Source organism: Periplaneta americana, chromosome 14, assembly GCF_040183065.1.
Source record: "Periplaneta americana isolate PAMFEO1 chromosome 14, P.americana_PAMFEO1_priV1, whole genome shotgun sequence".
NCBI classification, from domain to species: Eukaryota; Metazoa; Arthropoda; class Insecta; order Blattodea; family Blattidae; genus Periplaneta; species Periplaneta americana.
Genome location: NC_091130.1, coordinates 60,253,101 through 60,276,069, shown reverse-complemented (window position 1 = coordinate 60,276,069; position 22,969 = coordinate 60,253,101). Strand labels below are relative to the sequence as shown.

Sequence of the window (22,969 nt, the reverse complement as noted above, 5' to 3'; positions counted from 1 at the left end):
TTGAAATGTTGAAAAACGTCAGACCACTTTTCACCTGTTGGTTTGTCACAAAACTCCTTTTTTTTTAAACTACTTAAAAATGGAGACTGCGGCATTTCTAACACTTCTGCGCAACGCAAATAAAGACAAAAATGCTATGTTCTTCTCAAAGTGTGCAGAATATCTCATGCTGTGCTCGCTGGTTCTTCTGTCTCATACTGAGAACCGTTCAGAAATGTGCATGAATCACAGCAGTTTCATCACGATACTTAAATATTTACATGTAAAATGTTATTGAAACAAAATCGAAACTTCTGGGGACGAAATTAATTTCCGAGGACAAAAACGGGGACATTTGCTCCGCGGGGACAGCAACTCAAAACCGTGGACTGTCCCCGGAAATCGGGGACGTCTGGTCAGCCTAATTATGAGGCAACTAGGACAGGAGATATATTATATCCAGGTCTAGGAAAGGTTCCTACACTGGATTCCACAAATGCCGTCTCGTTCTTTAATTGTACCTACAACGAAACTGCGTCTTCTACTCCTACCCCTACCATACACGAGTGGCTTGACTAGTCTGTACTGTGTATTTTGGATTTCAGTGGTGTTCATGCTAGTGTAGCAGCTGCACCATCATCAGAAATGAGATCCCAACATTTCAGAGGTACAGCAGCGCGCTACTGCTCATAGGAATGATTCTCTCTGTATGTTGTGTACATATTTACTAGCATAGCAGCGGAAGAAGGATGAAGTGAGCCTACTGAATGTAAAAAAAACTTTAAACGTGACGGCATTAATGTAATTGATTGTACATTAAAATGTTTTGGATGAGAGAAATACTGGTGGACATAATCCTTGTTGTGACGATTGGGTACATCAGTCGCTCATAGCATCAACTCATTCAGCAACTGCACAGGAATAATGAGAGGCAAGCAACACTTGCCAGTTAGGCAGATTGCGCAAAGTGAGAGAAGGAATAAAATGTGTGTGCATGACTCCTGCACAAGAATGCGCGTGTCTCCGGGAGACCACCGAATAGGGATTAATGGGAATAGGCACTGGACGAAATTCCCTACTCTCTTTTTTTTTTGTAAGCATGCTCTAGGCTAGCATTTGAGTCTACTTTCAAATGCTAACAGTCAGTGTAATCGAGTATCTGCGAATGGTGGAAACTAAATCCCTAATCGGTGGCAAATCTGCTAAAAGATATTTCGGCTGTCTATTGTTGATGCGATATCAGCGCTACCTCTAGGGGAAAAGAAAGACCCTCACACTGTTGTGTATACTAGAGATGAACAAAACTAACTGCCCCTCTCGCTAGCTGTGTTCGCTGAATTTGTCTTTCGAGTCTCGTCTCGTCATTCTCGTGCGCTTCGAGTCTCACTCATCATTCTCGAAATAGCATTTGGTCGACGTGGAAAGATTTCGTAACTTTGAATAACATACATCATTAAAATAAATAACATAAATGTTTAAATGAGACAAAAAGACAAAACAGAATAGTATTTTGGTTATCAAAATGTTCTGGTTCTATTATATGATATTACCTATGGCTATATAAAAAGAAAAAGAAAAAAAAAAAACAATTCTCAAATAAATTTGCATTTCCACGAAACATAAAACATGACATTAATATCTTTTTATACTTGAGATTGCACACTTGATCTTAAACATATGAAAAGAAAATTCCTAGCCTTTTAATAAGGGCCTAGTAATTAAATAAAGACTGGGGAACGGATTATTATACACTAAGGTAGAGATGTTTCAAATAAGCTACTTGATTGTTTATACATATATACCGGTAACTTAACAGTTGCCAAAGTAGATAAAAGTTCAGTCAGGTATAAACAACTGCTGACTTCGGGACTTCGGGAGATGATCAATATCGAGTCTCGGAAGACTCATAGCCAATCTTTACGTCAAGGACGCGACGTAATACAACATTGTCGTGCGGGTTTTCGGCTTTGCGGGCGCTGTTAGTCTCGTTTTCTCGATCGTTGTTCATCTCTAGTGGGTACAGCTGGTTTGAAGGTAATTGAAATGTCAATGCTACATCAAAGGTACCGACGAGCAGTGTCCATACTTATAATTCCCCATAGGCTGCGCTGGGGAGACATAGACAATTACTTGCCTCTTCATCAGTTGAGTTCAGGTATATGCGTAGGAGCTGCTATTTTCATTTCGAATATTTGTGTAGTTTTGGTGCATTTCGATCAGGTTTTCGAATATTTTTTTTTATAGATTTTCTGTGTCTGGAAGTGTGATGGAGTGGTCTAACGAGAAATGTATAGAGTTAATTGAGATCTAAAAAAAGTTTCCTTTTGTTTGACGAGTCTCAGATACGAATATTATGACTGTTAGAAAAGTGGGAACGCCAATAAATTTTTGGCAGAAAAGTATGAGCAGGAATGATTCCAGTTTCATCCCTTCCTTTGAGATATTTGCTCATCCAAAATTAAGGCTTCGTCACTTCAACTTAAGTGAGATGATATTTGACGAGATGAAGCCGGGAATTTGCCAGAGATTAACCGACATTCGCCTTACGGTTGGTAAAACATCGGAAAAAAACCCAACCAGGTAATCAGCTCAAGCGGGAATCGAACCCACGCCCGAACGCAACTCCGTAGCCGACTGAGCTACGCTAGTGGCTGCTTCGAAAGTTAACCAGTATTTGCTATTAATGTGTTGAGGGAAAACCTCGGAAAAAACTCAATCAGATAACTTGCCCCAACCAAGACTTGAACCTGACCCGATCGTTTTACGATTAGACATGCTAACAGTTACTCCACAGCGGCTACAAACCTGAATAATAATATGATATTATTTTCTTAAGGCAACTAATCTACCTAACACATTTCTTGTAAAATAGGCAACCACTTACCCAAAATGCCGTTTCTTTTGTTGATGGTGTGCCAATTGTCTAGGACTGCTAAATGAGCGATCACAAACATTGCATGTGAGGGCCTCGTCTGAAAAAGAAGAAGAAATAATTACACATACGAAATTTCACTTGCAATGTTCAAAATAAGATGCACACAGTGTGGAAAAACTACTTGTAACAATTTTAGAGGTGATAGATACCGTACGTTCAACAGAGACTTTGCTTTTATGATAGAAAACAATAGATTGGAAATGTGTAATTATGTCCCTAGGAGCCTACTTTGTAGACATGCTTCGTTAAGGCTCAAAGCTTAACTGTGATTTTCCGATCATTACTGAACAATGACTATCAGTACTGTGGAAAGCTGTGCTCTACGTCGCATGACGTGATAGGAGCAAAACGATAAAGAACTAACATCATTGCAGTCTTTAAGAGACAGTCCTTTATTCTCGGGTGACTCTATGCCCACTAATTTGCTGTTTATGTTACGCAATGTTCCATATTCGTTATTTTTACATAACAGTGATTTCCACTTCTGTTTTACACGTTCAGTAACCGGTGTACTTGGTGCCTCATTAATTCTTTGCGTCATTTTCTAAATTAATTTGAGGGCTTCCGTCTCTCTTGCTCTGTCTTTTCTAACAGTGTAATAGTTTCAGACACAGTTTGAAAATAGGTTTGTATGAAAATCAAATTATTCGTCAGAACTTTCAAATCCAGAGCGTTTTTCTTTGCGTATTTGTTGGCATTCATTCTACAGTACTCTCACCCACTATATGCTTTACCACTATAATCAGTACCCCGTTATGCGGATTTCCCACTGAACTGCTCTATTGGGTCCGAAGTCTCGAAGCCTAATAATATATAATGAGCAGGCTTCGGTCCTGGGCACAGAAACGCATGAAGTTCAGAACGCACGGACGATAGTGTTCCGTTGGTCGAGTGGACTGGGAGATGGAGCGCGCCGTTACTTCGTGTCTAAACATGTAAATAGTCCGTCATAGTACGGCACAAAATATATTTCACCCTGTACAGATGCAATATATACAGTACATTCCTAGTGTGAATTCTAACCTACAATCAGATGTCCCTAAGCGAAGTCTGTTACACGCACAGCAGCCAAGCAGCAATACACACAACGGTAATGCATTACGGACCCACCTGTGCTGTTGCAGTCACACCATACGGGTCATGACGTCATTTATACTCCGTGTACTCTAAACTGGTTACTCTGTGTCCTTAGGCCGAAGCCTGATAATGAGATATAGATTCTATGTGCAATTTAAATTACGCAGTTATTTCTTGAGTGTTGTGCAATTTTAGTACATAGAGATAAATACATGTAACCACTTGATATCTGTACGTACGTACTTATATTTCTAACAAGCCGCCACTGATGTGCTTGATTATAACAATGCGATCTGTCACTGTGCTGTTGGAAGATGAAGCAGAGTCTGGGGATGTGCATGAATCCTGGGAGAATACACAGCGCGAGGGAAACACATTTCAGCTCGCGAATATTAAAATACATACAGCCAGGCACCATCGTTCGAGAACCGGCGAAGAAGTGACAAGAGGGCTTCTTTACTACGCCATGAATTGCAATACAAGCCGGTTCACAAAATTTTATTTATTTATAGTAACGATATAACTATGGCAACACAAAAACGGAAATGTTACGAGAGAAATATTGGATTTCTGAGGCGAGAGCGCAAGATATGACGGACGGGATCAAGGCACGTAAAGTCAGAATATGATAGGATACGAACTTATCGAAAGTTAAAGGGGGGTACATTGTATTTCTACAGATTAATGTGGTCTAATAACGCTTCAGCCTAAGTACTACATTTAATACTGCAAAAAGGAATCCTCTAAAGCATTTTGAAATCGGCTATATGATGCTAAAAGTGATTATTTACGAGTTCCATAAGCAGAACAGGCACCTAGTGGCTCATGCACTTCACTGTAGGAACCGGCATAGCAGAAGTAAACAATATGCTTTAAGGGGAGGCAGAGGTGAATATTTCAAAATCCACAAAATTTATCCGATTTGTTTGAAATTGATCATGGATACTAAGTATGTTATTAGTAATGGACATACCAAGTTTCAACTTTCTAAGTACAATAGTTCTGTAAATATTAATAATTTTATAAAACTTTATATCGTTTGATGTAAAATGCTCCATGCACCATATTGTAAGAAATTTTCAATATTTCTTTTTATTTATATGTTCAGAGAAGGTATATAAATAATGATAAGTATTAGTTTATTATGGGAATAATATAGTAATACAGTTATCTTGGTTTTAATTTCATACTTTTAAGGGCACAAAATCAAAAACTAACATCGTAATATGAAAATAAAGATAATAAAAATGGAAAAAACCAAATTTTCATTTTTTCTTCAGTTTTGTTCGAAAATTTCACCTCTGCCTCCCCTTAATAATAATAATCCGAGGCACGACAGCCCATGAAGAACCATGACCGACCAGCCGGCTCCTGGCCTCACGTCCACATGCCGAAGCAGAGGTGGACGCTCATCCAACCAGAATAGAGGTACTTATTGTGTTGTTAGCACGATGATCTCCCCAGCCGTTATAGCTGGCTTTCGTAACCGGATTTCGCTACCTATCGTAGTTCCCCAAGTGCATCACGATGCTGGGTGGGCACCTGTCCCACATACTCTGGCCGAAATTTCATGAGAACATTTCTTCCCCCATGAGGACTCGAACCAGCGCGCATTCCGTAACGCGAGTCCTAGGCAGGATGCCTTAGACCACGACGCCAAGGCGCGGGGCAATATGTGTTTTGCTAGAGAAAAATAACTGAAGATATTCATATGCCGAAGGTTATTAGACAAATAAGACATTGTTTAGCTGGCAGTATTAAAGTATTTGCGATTATGAATGCAAGATCAATCAAATATATTACCACCGTGATGAGTACATTGTAGAAGAGTACTGCAACATGCTGTTCGTTCTGTATCAGAGTAGCAATGCTGTCCCAGCGTCGTTATACGACTGCGCAGGAAATACAGGGACATCATTTTATTTTTACTAACATTTTTAATATTAACCTGACTATACCTTTGGATCAACGCCGTTTGCTACCCCCTTCCACGACTGGAGTTCGATGATACTGGCGTAATGTACAAACAAATCACTTTACTAGGTACAGGAGGGAAGAAAAGTAGTTCATCCATTTACGTAAACTAGAAAATATCGCGATTTTGAGTTTGATAATTTTCATTAGGTTTTTGTTTAATCAAAATACAGTACAGTATTAACAATGAGTGTTTTTACTCACGAACTGAGCTGTCCATGTGGACGTATTCATTATGCAGTGTATATTATACTGTCTACAGCACATTAGCGTACAATATAGAGAATGAAGTTACATTGAAAAATAATCATAATATGGATATTTAAGCACATTTTTGAAAATGGTGGCCGTTCATTTCGATACAGGCTTCAGTTCTAATGTGCATGTTATCTCACTATAGACTATTGTACGTAATTCCAATTACCAGGTTCGTATTTCGTATCAGTAACTCATGTTGAAATAATTCTGTACGTACTCTATAAAAGAGACCTTACGTACTGCAAATTCAATCTTCACTTCTGCCCGATCCGAAAAGATAAAATTACTGAGACATGCTATCTACTGTCCGTCCAAGTGGTTATATCGCAGGGTCGTAGAAAAGGGAGCAAATTACGTGACAGTTAATTACTTAACGAGGCCCTTTTATTTAAGTTATTTTAAACAATTGTATGGGTATAATATTACGTAGACATCCAATTCCTAACAGAAATTAATGTTCTCAGAAAAGAGCTAAGACAGCCAAGCCACTAGCTGGCGAATAAAAGCTGGTGGAGGGAAACCGGGATATGACGTAGGCAAATGGACGACAGTACCTGTGCGAAAATGATTTAACGCGAACATATTTTTGGAACGTACTGTTTACTATGACCGTAAGGCTACTATGACTGTATATGCGGTCTTGGATCTGTGTGGAGGACGGTTGAGCTTCATTAGTAGAAGGGGTGGGAGTGAAGTACATTAAAAAACTCAGGTACAATAAAAATTGAAGTAAAAATAAAATGATGTCCCTGTATCTCACACGTAATAATAGACTAGCTATACGGGGTAGCATATTATTAACACTTTTCCATTTTTTCCAAAAATTTCCCCCGTTTGACTGACAGTTACTTAACCACGTCGCTATAACGAATAACAATGCGTAACAAATTTTAACTTTTTTTTTTTTTTTTTTTTGCGCTGGGTATGTGATACATGTTTTCTATATAATTTGAGCCTCCTGAATACGAATATGACAATAAAAACAATTGTTAGTTACGGTTTTTGAGAAATTTTCGAATTTATATCTATTAAAAATACTGCTTTATCTTAATGACAATAAAGTTAAATATTCACTGTTCAGAAGATTACAGCTTTCTTTTACTGGGCATGAGGTAAATCACGAGATAAAGTCCAAGAATAGTCTGCTAACATATTGGTACTCCATTGTCCTTGGTATCTTTTTTCCATAGTTGAAATTTCTTGATGAAAACGCTCACCATGCTCATCACTGAAGTCGTCCCAATTCTCGGGGAAAAAGTCAAGATGGGAGTGAAGAAAGTGAATTTTCAGGCACATGTTACAACCCATAGTTTCATAAGTCAACAGTAAATTTTGCACTAGTTCTTCATAGTTCTCACTTCTACGGTTACCCAGAAAATTTAATACAACCTCCTTGAATGCAATCCAGGCCACTTTCTCTTTTCCTTTCAACAAAGATTCGAAATAACTGTCCTTCAGTATTTTTTTTTAATTTGTGGTCCATTGAAAACTCCCTCTTTTATTTTCGAGTGACTAATAGCAGGAAATTTGTCCTGGATATGTTTAAATGTTTCAGTTTTATAATTAATCTCTTTAACAAAATTCTTTATCAAACCTAACTTAATGTGTGAAGGGCATAAAATTACTTTACTTTGAGGTACAAGGGGTTGATGTATAATATTGTTCTTCCCTGGCTCTAATGAGTGTCGCTTTCTTTGATAATGTTTATCTCGAGCGCGGCACAGAAAACAGCAAAATTTTATGTAGCCTAATTGCATTCCAAGAAGCAATGCTACAACCTTCAAATCCGCACATATAAATCATTGGTAATTTGAATATTATCATTAAAGCACACTTTAAAGAAATACACGTCTTACATAAAATACTAACACCACGGAAATCTTCTGGTAAACTGAAGCGATTTCATACAGCGAATCTGTTTCTCCCCCTCCAAATGGAACCGAAAAAGGGCAATAAAACAATTTCCGCTTCTAGAAGTCGTCTGACAAGGTGGTCTATTGCAAAATATAAACTACAGTAATGTCATTAAAGCTCACAGTGAAAGAAATGCACATCTCAAGTAAAATCAGGTAAACTCAAGTAAATTCATACCGCGAACCTGTTTCCCTCCTCCAAATAGACTCGTAAAAGGGAATAAAATAATTTCCGTTTCTACAAGTACTTCTAACATGGTGGCCTATTTATTCTAATATTGTTTTCACATAATGGGTCGTCACATTTGTAAAACAAAGTAGTTACACACTAAATACGGTGATTATTTAAAAAATAGAATGCATATATAAAATGAATTATATTGTGCATCTCGAAAACCCGAACTGATGGGACATTTGGCTTATTATTTTTGAATTCAGGAGGTCAAAATTAGTAAGAATTTGTTAGTTTGATGTCTGACTCAAAATGGCTGTTGACAAGTGTAATTGTTAAACGATCCACAGCGGCACTTATGGCGGACAAGGTCGTAGTTTGGGTTCTCCCGTTTCCCCAATATATGCATCCACTCAGTCCTTCAATATCTCTTCAATCCATATCATCCAGTATTCATAGCATTCTCCGATCACAGGTCGACGACGTGAGAAGAAGGCTGGTCTAAGGGATGTGGGGTTGTCGGCATGTACTCTGGATAAACAGCGAACCTCAGCACAGTCGGCCAGTGTCAGTGGCGGCTCGTGGGTATTGAATTAAGAGGGGCTGCATACAAAAATATACCAAGCAACTTATTTTATTTAATGATTAGTTCCATGCCCCTTGTCTTGTAGGTTGCAAACTTTTGAATCATCTTATTAAAATCCGGTATGTCGTTTAACATAATCTTTACAATGGAAAACATAGCTAATGCGGTCACTTTTCTCATCGTATTTCTATGATAGGATTTTACTCTCTTCAAACATGAAAAGCAACGTTCTGGTTCTGGAGTTGTCATTGGTATGGTGACAGCTATGCGTAGTAGTTTCACAGCTTCTGAAAATGAGGCCTGCAAGTTCTCAGATAGAAGAAACTGCAACAGCTTGACTGCGTCATTGATATTTCTGAATTCTTGTCTCTGATACAACACAGTGAGTTCCGTTTTTAGTTTGTCTTTATCGAACATTGGAGAAAGCTTCACACATACATTTAGGTCATTTTCAGGAAATGAGTTTTTGTAGCATTCAAATTTTTCTTGACACAGAAGAGAAGATAATATCAGGTGATCTATGAACTGGAATCGAGTGTTAGCTTGTGTGATAATGAGGTCACACACTTCCTTGGCTGCTGCAACCCTTGTCTGAATCCCTTCGACCTTACGACACTTTTAGGGTTTTCATTTTCACAGATCTCACTGTTCAACTGTGCACTGTTCCGTGCTTGCCTCATTTATTGTGATGTTATGTTTCAGATTCCATTATGGTTTGAAAACATTCTAGCAATGGCTCCTTCTTCTCATGAACAACATTTACTGTTCTTATTTTAAAACTCCATCTTGACTTTGAAACACATTAATCTAATACAGACTGTGAGGAGATCGAGAGAAGAAAGTAGGGATACTGGATAAATTAGCAAAAAATAGCGAGCCTTTGTATTTTGTTTAGCGACTCTTTCCATTATGAGATTCAACTGATGGGCACTTAATTTCACATGTCTCCTGAATTGTTAAGGTACTGAACTGAATGGACTGTAAATATTGTACAGAATTAAACACTGTTGCACTTGTTATACTCACAACATTAAATAAAATGTATTTAAAACTGCGCGCTACTGACAAACTGCTGCAAATTTTGCAGCGCCTGGAAACTCTGGATTCCCGGCAAGGGGCAGCAGGGGGAGGGGTAAAACTAACGCGCAAAGCATCCGAGACGAGACTGGCAGCTCCAGGGGAGGAAGTGGCTTCATCCTATAGTCCTTGTCTCTGATTTCGCACTGGCAGCACCAGGGGAGGAAGTGACTTCACTAACGATTGCGTGCATGTCAATGAGAGCGAAATCTTGTAAAAAATTCGAGCCGCTAAATAGAGACTGTATAATAAATGTATTTCACAACATAAAACGAGACAAGAGCCACAAATGTCTGGGGGTGCTGCAGCTCCGCAGCCCCCTTCGAAAGCCGCCCCTGCTGCTGACCAGTGTAATTATTGTTAAACGATCCACAGCGGCACTTATGGCGGACAAGGTCGTAGTTTGGATTCTCCCGTTTCCCCAATATATGCATCCACTCAGTCCTTCAATATCTCTTCAATCCATATCATTCAGTATTCATAGCATTCTCCGATCACAGGTCGACGATGTGAGAAGAAGGCTGGTCTAAGGGATGTGGGGTTGTCGGCATGTACTCTGGATAAACAGCGAACCTCAGCACAGACGGTCAGTGTCAGTGACAATTCACCTAGACGGAGGTTAATTTTTGGGGTACTAGTAATTTTGGCCAGCTAAATTTGAGTGGTTGAAAACTCCTTGTCATTTTTTTATTATCGTTTTCGTTCGCTTTTTTAATATTTGGCATCACATGGGTTTTTGATCTCTGAATCAATGATTCTTCTGAAATGACAATAAATGACTTGAATCATCACCTACAGTATGTTAAATCACGTGTATTTGAAGGGGTTTTCCGATCCCCACTTCGTCATTTATCTGAAGAAACTCCAGTACATAGACTAGACCCAGTGCAAGTTGTAACTTACGTTCAATGAATATAATTAGTTTGTAAGTTTTGGCAAGGAAAATTTGTTGTAGTTTAACAGATTTTTTACTGTATTTTTCGCTGTCAGTGTGAGTGTTATTTACAGCAATGGTGATTGTAAGTTACTTATTGTCCGCCGCTGTGGCGTGACGGTTAGTATGTCTGACCGTGAAACGAGCGGGCCCGAGTTCAAATTTGGTTGGAACAAGTTAACTGGTTCATGCTTTTTCCAGGATTTTCCCTCAACCCATTAAGAGCAAATGCTGGGTAGCTTTGCGCTGGACCCTGGACTCATTTCGTGGCATTATCACCTTCTGTTATAGATTTATTAAGCTGTCTTACAGAATAATCTCTGTAATGTTGACAATTAATATTTGAGAAGAAAAATTCTCTCCGGCGCCGGGGATCGAACCCGGGTCCTTGGCTCTACATACCAAGCGCTCTGACCACTGAGCTACGCCGAATTCAATCCACAGCACCGGATCGAATCTTCCTCCTTCAGTGTTTCCCTTTGTGGCCTGACTCCAAGTTAGGCATATATGTTGACGTATATGTCTAGTGTCAACTGCCATTATATTAGGAGCGCACTCAGTTGAGTGACTTATTTGGCCGAGATTCCGCAGTTAAGTGCACAGTAATCTGTACAGACATATGCACTGCTAGCTATGAGAATATTATAGATTTATTAATTTGTCCTACAGAATAATCTCTGCAATGTTGACAATTAATATTTGTGGATTGAATTCGGCGTAGCTCAGTGGTCAGAGCACTGGGTACGTAGAACCAAGGACCTGGGTTCGATCCCCGGCGCCGGAGCGAATTTTTCTTTTCAAATATTAATTGTCAACATTACAGAGATTATTCTGTAACACAAATTAATAAATCCATAATATTCTCATAGCTAGCAGTGCATCATAACTGCGGAATCCCGGCCAAATAAGTCACTCAACTGAGTGCGCTCCTAGTATAATGGCAGTTGACACTAAACATACGTCAACATATATGCCTAACTTGGAGTTAGGCCACAAAGGGAAATACTGAAGGAGGAAGGTTCGATCCGGTGCTGTGGATTGAATTCGGCGTAGTTCAGTGGTCAGAGTGCTTGGTACGTAGAACCAAGGACCCGGGTTCGATCCCCGGCGCCGGAGCGAATTTTTCTTCTCAAATATTAATTATCACCTTCATCTCACTCATCGCAATCAATAAAGCTTTGTAAAATAAATGAATTAAAAATGTTATTAATTTTTATTTTTGTTTAATTATTTACAAGATAAGATGGTTATAAACAATGAGTCCATCTTTACACCTTTCACACTGCGTTTTGTAATATTTCTTTCTGCGATATTATTAATATTTTGTGTAATTGCAATGAGAAAATGAGAAAAGTACAGCAACAATTGTCGAATGGAACTAAGGGCACAAAAAGCAGATTTGAAAACAACACGCAGATTCATGAAAATGCAAACAAAATTCAGTTTCTTTCATATCCCAAACTAAACTTTAAAATGTGTTTCCAGTTGGTAATTCATTAACAACATTTGAAATTCAGTTGGCAGTTTTGTAACTAGTCATACCGCGGTAAAATCTGTTGATAATCTAAGCGACTTATTGATTTAAATTGTTCAAGTGTAGGAATGTAGTCTTAGAGAAAAAGTTTCGCCGCACAGATACTTTACGAGTCCCAGAAACGAGGCAGTACGCATGATCAGAGGACGAGCGACCTGGTTCACAAGAGAACGACTAGTTGAGGTCATACAATTAGTTTTGTTTCGTTTTATGTCTGATCATGCGCACTGCCTCCTTTCTGGGACTTATAAAGAATCTGTGCGACAAAGCTTTTTTCTAAGACTGTACATCTATCTCCAACCTCACAGAACGAAGTACATTACAATAATTACGAATGTCATAGCCACTAATATCCTAAACGAGCAAGTATAAGATATCAAAGATATATCATTTTTATGAATTATTATTAACGAATCGACAGAAGTTACATGTATTATATATCTTCACCATTGTATATGTTGTAGGTATTATAATGAAGAGGAGTTTTGTTTCTCATTAAGATAAAAGATAGTGTGCATAGGCGGAGAGAGAACTGTTTCCTTGGAGTGACAAAGCAAAACCATAGAATCCCCATATAACGTGGTTACGGGGACATCATTTACCTCCTTCCCCGTTATAGTTTGACCATGATACAGTATATCGGAATATGATCATTTAATAAAAGTATTTTCGAGGGGCATGTTTCTTACAGTGTTACATCCATATCCGCGATGTTTAGGGTTTGAACAAATTATAATAGGGCATAACTTAAAACAATCTGCCTCTTTTTCTCTCTCTCGTACAGAAACACATGCGTACGTCAATGAAACTATGTACCAGTGATAATTTTACATGAAGCTTACCTTCCTGAAGAAATATGAAATGTAAATTCTAATTATTTTATTTAATCTCGTCTTTAATTCTACACGTTATATCGGAATCATTTTTCTTTTTATGTGCAGTATGTTATTTATACATCTCCAAGTGTAAATTGAATAGTTATATGATAGAAAATTCGTTATTAAATATTGTATATTTATTGTGTATAATCACTATTTGTGCATAAGTCAGTTTTAATTAAGTTTATGTACTTTTGAACTATTAATTAATAAATATCAATATATTTATACATCTCCAAGTGGCAGCCTGAACACCTGCAGACTTCTAACACAATAGTACAGGCTGTTACAAAAGAAACATTACAGTGCTTCCATTCCTCAAATGAAGTATAGGAATTCTTATACATTCAGAAATTTAAAATAAATGTTATAGTCCAGACACATGCTCTGAAGACATTAATTCATCAATTTAAGCACAGAAACTTGATCATAAACAAAAATAAAAAGATTTTTTGAATTCAACATTTTCTAACGTTAATAGAAAAAAAAAAGAGTTCAGACAAGTTTGGGGAGGCAGTGCCCCCATCCCCCCCCCCATAACTCCGCCTATGATAGTGTGAAATTAAAATATTGGGCGATTTTTTCCTCTAAAAGGCAACTTTTAATGAAATATATGCAAATTTCTGAGAAAACAATCTGGCAACCCTGGTCTGGTGAAAAGCAATGTCACAGAGCTCCCGACAAGTAGTTTTCAATATGTGCGTTCTTATCTGTCACTTGACGTCTCTGATCCGTTATTGCGGCCGCAAGCAAATAGACCGACGCAATATAGCGGTCCTGTTCAACTCAGTCTAGCACACATTGCTGAGCACGCCATACAGTCCAGTATCATTCTCAAGGGTCACTGTTATGAAATATGAACTTGTTCCATTACTAGCTATTTATTCAGATCGAAAGGAGAAACCAATTTAGCAAATATCAAATTATTTTCTGCGCAAAGATGGTGATGATGATGATGATGATGATAGTAATAATAATAATAATAATAATAACAATAATAATAATAGTAATAATAAGTGGACAGCTTCAAATACTTGGGATGTACTATAGGGTACGGCAGCGAAATATGACGGTTTTTATAGCTTTGTTGTGGGACACTCAGGACGAATTAAAAGAAAATACGTATGCTGAAAGTAATCTAGTACAATGTAATTTATTAATGTCTGATTACTTTTTAAAAACTACATTTCGTAAGTAGCCTCCATAGCAAAGAATACATTCCTGCAATCTGCTATGAAAGTTCTGAATAACTCGCCCCAACAAAACAGGTTCAATAGCACTAATTTCGTTCCTTATGTTTTGTTTCAGCTGGATGATGGTGTGAGGCTTGTTGCGATACACCCTACTTTAGAGATAACCCCATAAGAAGTAATCAGCTGCAGTCAGGTCAGGAGATCTTGGCGGCCAGGCAATGTCTCCAACTCGTGAAATTATTCGTCCTGGAAACATATTTCTCAGACAGTTCATTGAACCATGAGCAATGTGCGCTGATTATTCCTATGCAGTTACCTCACAAGTAGGGTATTCCCATCTGCTAGGCCATAAATGTAGTGCATATCCGTCATTTCTCTCACTGAATACATCTTGTGATGTGATGAATGTTACTGTGAATAACACAAAACAGAACAAAAGGCAATCAGACAAAACAAAACAAATGTCATGACCAACTATAATGAAGAAAGTGGGACAAATGTAAGTTTGAGGTGAATTACATAATCAGAGGTCACTACAGGAAATTTCTTTCATAACTCCGTAACGAAGGGTTTGCGGACTCATGTTCATGTGAACTTCTTGTTTTGGTGTCAGGAATATGCCCCCACATTTAAGGACACACATATAGATACACCCTGTATATTGTAATACATTGTAATATGGCTACATAGAGTTAATTTAGGGTGCCAAGTGTAGTATGTTTTTAATACTGTAGTTCCAGTTCCAATTCTTTTGTAATGTTAAGTCATTCATTAAAATGTAGCATCATAAATAGTGCCTATTTCTAGTGCCTATTTTTGTATTTTAATATGTTTTTAGGTTAGGAAAATACTTTATTTCCACGCTGTACATCTCCAAGAATATGACAGGCATCGAATTCTGTCTGTTGCCAATAGTTATTATTAAATGATACCATTTTACTCTATTTAAAGCAAAAGATAACATAAAGAAAGCTAAGACATGGCGTGGACTCTTTCAACGTTTCTCTTCCACTTGGTCGAGACGGGTTCACTCTTTCATCGCATTCAAATACACGCCGGGAAGGTTCAAAAGGTTCTCTCAACTTGAGCCGCCCATCCGCCCGCCTGTGCCCTCTATTTCTTTTGCATAAAGCCATAACGTGGTTACAGCTCACCGGCCCGCTTAATCTTTTCCCTCGAGGCAAAGGTTCGAGATGAGAAGATGAGAAGGTCGACTGTCTGCGAGAGAAAAGAAATGGAACTCCGACGAATGCGGGTCCCGATTATCCGTTGCCTCATAGCAACCAATTTGTTTCTAGAGACACAATCCCGCCGCATCTTCAAGACAGCCTCTGTAACTAGGAGGAGGCAAACACCGAGCTACAGAATTGCCGAAGAGCTTCATTCTTCATAGTTTTCTACCCAATGACAGGTCCTTCACTGCAAACCCAGTATTCTCCAATCTTTCCTATTTTCTGCCTTCTTCTTAGTCTCCGCATATGATCCATATATCTTAATGTCTTCTACCATCTGATATCTTCTTCTGCCCCGAACAAAGCACCATTCATTATTATTATTATTATTATTATTATTATTATTATTATTATTATTATTATTATTATTATTCGCTAAACTGAAGAATTCCCACGGTATCTTTGAACCGTGCCGTTACGTTTAGCACCAAATTTAAGTAAATACGCAATCTCGCCAACATAAGAACACGACGTTGGTGTGTGGCGTCGTTGGAGGGAGAAATTTGTTTATTTTCTCTCTCTACCTCTTTCTTTCTGAACATTACTGAGAGATAGCACCACTGTTAGCTACAAGATATATTTGCGCAAATATATTGAAGTAGATTACGTGACTTATTACGTGACTTAGATGAGAGTCTCGGGACAAAACAGTTTTGCTATATTTCTTTTTTTATTAAATTTTAAGCACAGGAACGCCATTTCGTAATTTTATTTAAGAAACAAGCCAAACAAATTATCTTTGCATCAAAAACGGATGCTCCCTGGACCAAATTATCGTATTTTATAATTGTTTGAATGCAACAGAAGCCAGAAGTCTTGCACTTGACTAATGCAGTGAATTATTTAAGAATATAGTCGCGAATTTTACTACCACCATTTCGATTGTGTTTTGTTTGGCACGGCTCGGTGACTAGTGGCCAGCGAGTAACGTCGACTATCGACATTGCTCTGCCGTGGGTATTATCCAGTTGTTCTTTATTATTATTATTATTATTATTATTATTATTATTATTAGCCTTAGATACATTATAGGTACTGCCAGTCTATTTGATAATATCGATTCATATTCTTATCTGGAAATAGTATATTATCGATTATTATTCTAATATAGCCAACTTAATAAAGTTAATTAGTTTTTTATATATTTCAATAATACATAATGTCACTGCCTTCTCCAAACTTATTCATTCTTCATTATAGTTTATTTACGTAAATATTTTCCCTGGACCTTGTAGTGTTTAAATACCCGCCATGGTGACATGCAAAACAAACAAACTTGGTTCTCAATTATTCAAACAATAGGTATCGATAATTTCATTTATCGAACTGCTACTTCCGTTGACCTTTTTTTTTAGGAGATATAGGCCTATTAACTGGCGGTATCTATGCATCTATTCAGATTATTATTATTATTATTATTATTATTATTATTATTATTATTACTATTGCTGCTCTTGATGGCCATGATGATTACGTACCGGTACTACATTTTTTTTTCTTGCCAAGCTTTTCGTTCGAATGAAAATTAAATCTGTGCTATATATAGTGCGGCCAAGGACGAAGCCATAACGGAAGCAGGTCGCTGCTTTAGCTTTGTTGTGATCTATTTCTGGTTAAATTACAGACTTGCCAACTTTCATGCATAGTACGCGAGCCACCCGCAATTAGCTCACGACTTACGTTCTCGTGCATTGACACGACATTCAAACTTTTAGGATGAATTTGCGATCTTATCTTATCTGATAAAACGCCTCGTACAAAACTTCAGTGTCAATCACAGAAAATCAAGAAATGCCAACAAAATTTAACTTTCAAAATCGCATTTTCAATAACTGTAACTTCAAGTAATAAATAACTCGGTTAAGAGAGAAGTTTTATATAATATTCTTATTGAATTTGGTATTCCCAAGAAACTAGTTCGATTAATTAAAATGTGTCTCAGTGAAACTTACAGCAGAGTCCGTATAGGCCAGTTTCTATCTGATGCTTTTCCAATTCACTGCGGGCTAAAGCAAGGAGATGCATTATCACCTTTACTTTTTAACTTCGCTCTAGAATAAGCCATTAGGGAAGTTCAGGATAACAGACAGGGTTTGGAATTGAACGGGTTACATCAGCTTCTTGTCTATGCGGATGACGTGAATATGTTACGGAAAATCCACAAACGATTAGGGAAAACACGGACATTTTACTTGACGCAAGTAAAGCGATCGGTTTGGAAGTAAATCCCGAAAAGACAAAGTATATGATTATGTCTCATGACCAGAATATTGTATGAAATGGAAATATAAAAATTATCCTTCGAAGAGGTGGAAAAATTCACATATCTTGCAGCAACAGTAACAAATATAAATGACACTCGGGAGGAAATTAAACGCAACATAAATATGGGAAATGAGTATTATTATTCGGTTGAGAAGCTTCTGTCATTTAGCCTGTTGTCAAAAAATCTGAAAGTTAGAATTTATAAAACAGTTATATTAACGGTTGTTCTGTATGGTTGTTAAACTTGAACTCTCACTTTGAGAGTTTAAGGGTGTTTGAGAATAAGGTTCTTAGGAAAATATTTGGGGCTAAGAGGGATGTAGTTACAGGAGTATGGAGAAAGTTACACAACGCAGAACTGCACGCATTGTAGTCTTCATCTGACATAATTAGGAACATTAAATCCAGACGTTTGAGATGGGCAGGGCTTGTAGCACGTATGGGCGAATCCAGAAATACATATAGAGTATTAGTTGTGAAGCCAGAGGGAAAAAGACCTTTGGGGAGGTCGAGACGTAGATAGAAGGATAATATTATAATGGATTTGAGGGACGTGGGTTATGATGATAGAGAGTGGATTAATCTTGCACAGGATAGGTACCGATGGCAGGCTTATGTGAGGGCGACAATGAACCTGCGGGTTCCTTAAAAGCCATTTGTAAGTAAGTAAACAATTTTAAACGTTGTAATTTAATTTGTCATTCTATAACAAGATTATCCAGATGTACAATAGATTCCTAAAATAGTAGGTGAAATACTGCACGCTTGTCTTAAGGAAAATGATGGATGGGAATTACAACTCTACAATTTTTTAACTACAAGGTTTACTTTTTGCTCACTAGAGACCTGCAAAACTGCGCACACAACCGGTTTAGATTCGTCCGGTCGGGAGCTCAACCGGCTACGATGAACATCGGGACGAATAACTCGGTTGTCGAGCGATTACGCCTGACGTATTGCAGAGTAGACAGAACATCAGGCGCATTTACATGAAAATAACGTTTTTCGAGTACACAACCGGAGTAACAAGGAAATTTACGTTGTCTTATTGAAAAAAAAAAAAAAGTGTTTGCAAGTATTCTTACAGTTCATTCGACACTATAACACATATATTTTCTTTATTATTCTGAACTTGCAGTAACTTTATAAGTATCGTTTATATTTTAAACTTTTAGAGTTTTACTAATGAAAGTTGCTTATAGATATGTTAAACAATGTTATAGTTTTTCACAGAACAAGACGTGTACAAGCCATGTATATTTTTCTTACCAATAAACGCTATATAGCTGGCGCTTTTCCATACCAGTGTTAAACAGTATACTTTATAACTTCATCATTTGATTACGTCGTAACTTTTTGTCGTCACATATTGACTGAATCTTGTTCGATTTGTATAACCCATTGATCGATATTACATAAGTTCATGTAAGATCGCGAATTATTTAGAACACAAATCTCACACAGAAAGAAATGGTAAGGAGGAAGAAAATACGATCTCCAAATAACACCAGGTACATTTCATCATACAATAACTTTTTAACATTTTCTCAGTAGGCTGTACAAACAGAGTAATAATATTGAAGGATATTTATTTTGTTTAATTACAAAAATATGTTTGCTTCAAATAGGAATACAAATAATTTGACACTTTAATACATTTATTTTTGTATTTCGAACTTACAGTAATTTGACTAGTAACAAATAAATGAACAATGGACACAGTGACATCGAAGGAAATAGACGTAATGTATAATGTGAAATATCATAATGTATTTTTTTTGGTTATTTAACGACGCTGTATCAACTACGAGGTTATTCAGCGTAGATGAGATTGGTGATAGCGAGATGGTATTTGGCGAGATGAGGCCGAGGATTCGCCATAGATTACCTGGTATCCACCTTACGGTTGGGGAAAACCTCGGAAAAAACCCAACCAGGTAATCAGCCCAAGCGGGGATCGAACCCACGCCCGAGCGCAACTTCAGACCGGCAGGCAAGCGCCTTAACCGACTGAGCCACTGGCTATCATAATGTAAACATATTCAACAATATAATTACAATTCATTATAAAACAAAATAGGAAATAAGTACATAAGTCCATTATGACGTTCGTACTTAAAAAAATGTATAGACCTACCTCTAAAACAATAGTTGCATGCTTTTTAATTATTCTAATCAGTTGCAATATTATTTATTAAGAAATGGATTAAAAAAGATAAACAGTAATGTTATTTTCAACAATACGATTACTTTGGCTGCCAATGGTTGTTGTTCTGTACAAAATAAGTATAGTACACATTTCTAAACCACGAATAACAAAAGAATAGCAAGGTTTAGAAACAAATCATTCTGTATAGAAAAGATCTACTTCAGAGAAAACAAGTGTCATTCAAAGATCTATTTTATTACACACGTGCTAATATCAACTATTTGATGTTCACAATTATTATTAGGGCCTATTATCATAGACTACATGATCAGAGTTGACTTCGTGTGTTTATGTAGCCTATTAATAAATCTGTTTTACTAGTGTAAAGTTACGCTCGGTGGAAACACTTATTCATGGAATGGCCAATATTCGTTTCACAAGTGTTGCTAGAGAGGCTAGAGTTGTTTGGTGATCTTTCCATCAATTTAGTATGTAGAAAATGAAATGAGCATAATGTATAATGTGAGATATAATAAGTAAATAAATCCAAAATAGAATTACAATTAATCACAAAACATAAAATTAAATAATTATTAACTCTAAATGCATTCCTCAAAAATAGTAGCTATTCATATACAGGGTAGAAGTGAAATAACCCTGCAGATTGTACGGGGCGATAAGGTTCACTTAAATGAATGGAAAACCTATATTACGTTTAATTCTGTAGTCATAGTAAACATACTAAAAGCATTGGTTGTAGTAGGTTTCAGAAGATATAAAGTTATTTTTGTTTTAGTTTTACTATTGATCGAGTTTACTGTTTTTTAAGTGTGTCATTATTGTAATATTATAATTCAGTTTTCTAGTGTAAGCAAAAATTACAACCTTGGTAATTTGTGGATACCGAAAGTTTTTTTTCTGCAATTTACGCTTTACAACTTCTGTAGCTTCACGCTGAATGCTGTTTGTTCCTCTTGATGATCCGCAGCTATAATATCTGGATGGTTCACTGTGATCTTCATTTTATACGACAGAGCCGTCCACCCACAGAGAGATCGAATCAACTCGAATACACGTTAAACCGAATACTGAGGCAGTACGCAAGCAGATGTACTTCGCATACTGCCTATAAAGCCAGGCGTTCAGTAGCGCTATGCAAGTTTGTTCGGCTTTCAACCGGTTTTGCAGGACTCTAATTTCATCATACAGGAACTCTGATGACATTTTGTAACTACACAAATGGAGTAACAATTGAAGGAAATTTAATTTTCCTAATTAAAAAAAAGTGTTAGCTTGAAATTCTTAGGAAAATATTTGGGGCTAAGAGGGAAGAAGTTACAGGAGAATGGAGAAAGTTACACAACGCAGAACTGCACGCATTCTATTCTTCACCTGATGTAATTAGGAATATTAAATCCAGACGTTTGAGATGGGCAGGGCATGTAGCACGTATAGGCGAATCCAGAAATGTATATAGAGTGTTAGTTGGGAGACCGGAGGGAAAAATACTTTTTGGGAGGCCAAGAAGTAGATGGGAGGATAATATTAAAATGGAGTTGAGAGAGGTGGGATATGATTGTAGAGACTGGATTAATTTTGCACAGGATAGGGACCGATGGCAGACTTATGTGAGGGCGGCAATGAACATCCGGGTTCCTTAAAAGCCATAAGTAAGTAACTAAGTAAGTTAGCTTGAAATAGGATTATAATTGATTGGACACTTTGGTACATTTATATTCATAACTAATATATAAATCAACTAATGGACACCGGTAACAAAGGAAATAATGCATAGATGAAATCTGATATGTAAACTAATACAAGAATAAAATAAATTATAGTTAACTTACAAAATAGAAGAGCAAATATGTACACACTTACTATTGTAATATTCATACTTTAAACTCATAATACATAGGCTACCTCTGAAAGAGTAGTTGTTAATATAGCCTATGTCTTTTAATTATTGTTTATTAATTATTAATTCAAATTGTACTTTATTTTTAAATTTATCATTGTTCCGTAGTCTCTCCGCAATCATACTGTATTTTTAATTTAACCTCTGCTTTGTATTCGCGATCCTAGTGGTCAGCCGTAGATTTCGGCCAGATGTCCCAAATTGTGAAATTTGTTGTAAGTGGATGTATTATTATTTCACTAATAAATCATTTTTAAGGAGATAAAAAGTTATTAATGAAAATAAAAGCTCTCTTAAGTCTAAATATCGTAGCTTCATGATGCATGCTGTTGCATTACCTGGTTCAATCAATCAATCAATCAATCAATCAATCAATCAATCAATCAATCAATCAATCAATCAATCAATCAATCAATGGTAAGAGAGAAGGAAATATCAACCCAAAGTACACGATGATAATCGCGTCCTTGCAACGATTCTTGGAACTCCTGGATGGCTCAATATTATCCGTATTTCGTGATCCAGAGCCGTCCAACCGAGTGAGACTCGGACATTCGTCAAACCGAATATTGGACTACTCCGCGAGACAGAAGAGCTTCGCATACTGTCTATAGCGCCAGGCGTTCAGTAGCAATATGTCTCTTCCTATCTCTTGTAACCGGTTTTTCACGACTCTATTGCTCACATCTTCTCTTGGAATATGTATACGGGCTACAAAATTTCATTCACATTATTCGTGCAGTTTTTGAGCTATGCATTATGTTTTGAAAAATGTGAAATATTTTCAAAACCTATCTCATAGCACAAAATTTTCAGTACACAATCCACAAATTTATGTGTTGTACCGCTGATGTATTTAGAAATAAATATTGAGTATCTATATTTTAAGAACGTG

At 37.0% G+C, this 22,969-nt stretch overlaps 1 protein-coding gene across 1 annotated transcript in view; it reads right to left on the bottom strand.

The window, feature by feature from the left end:
* The window catches only part of LOC138713002 (uncharacterized), a 376,251-nt gene that overhangs the window by 5,012 nt on the left and 348,270 nt on the right, over nucleotides 1-22,969 (bottom strand). Inside the window, exon 3 of the mRNA XM_069844684.1 lies at nucleotides 2,864-2,951. Coding sequence (XP_069700785.1) covers nucleotides 2,864-2,951 — 88 coding nt within the window. The remainder of the gene's footprint in view (nucleotides 1-2,863; nucleotides 2,952-22,969) is intronic.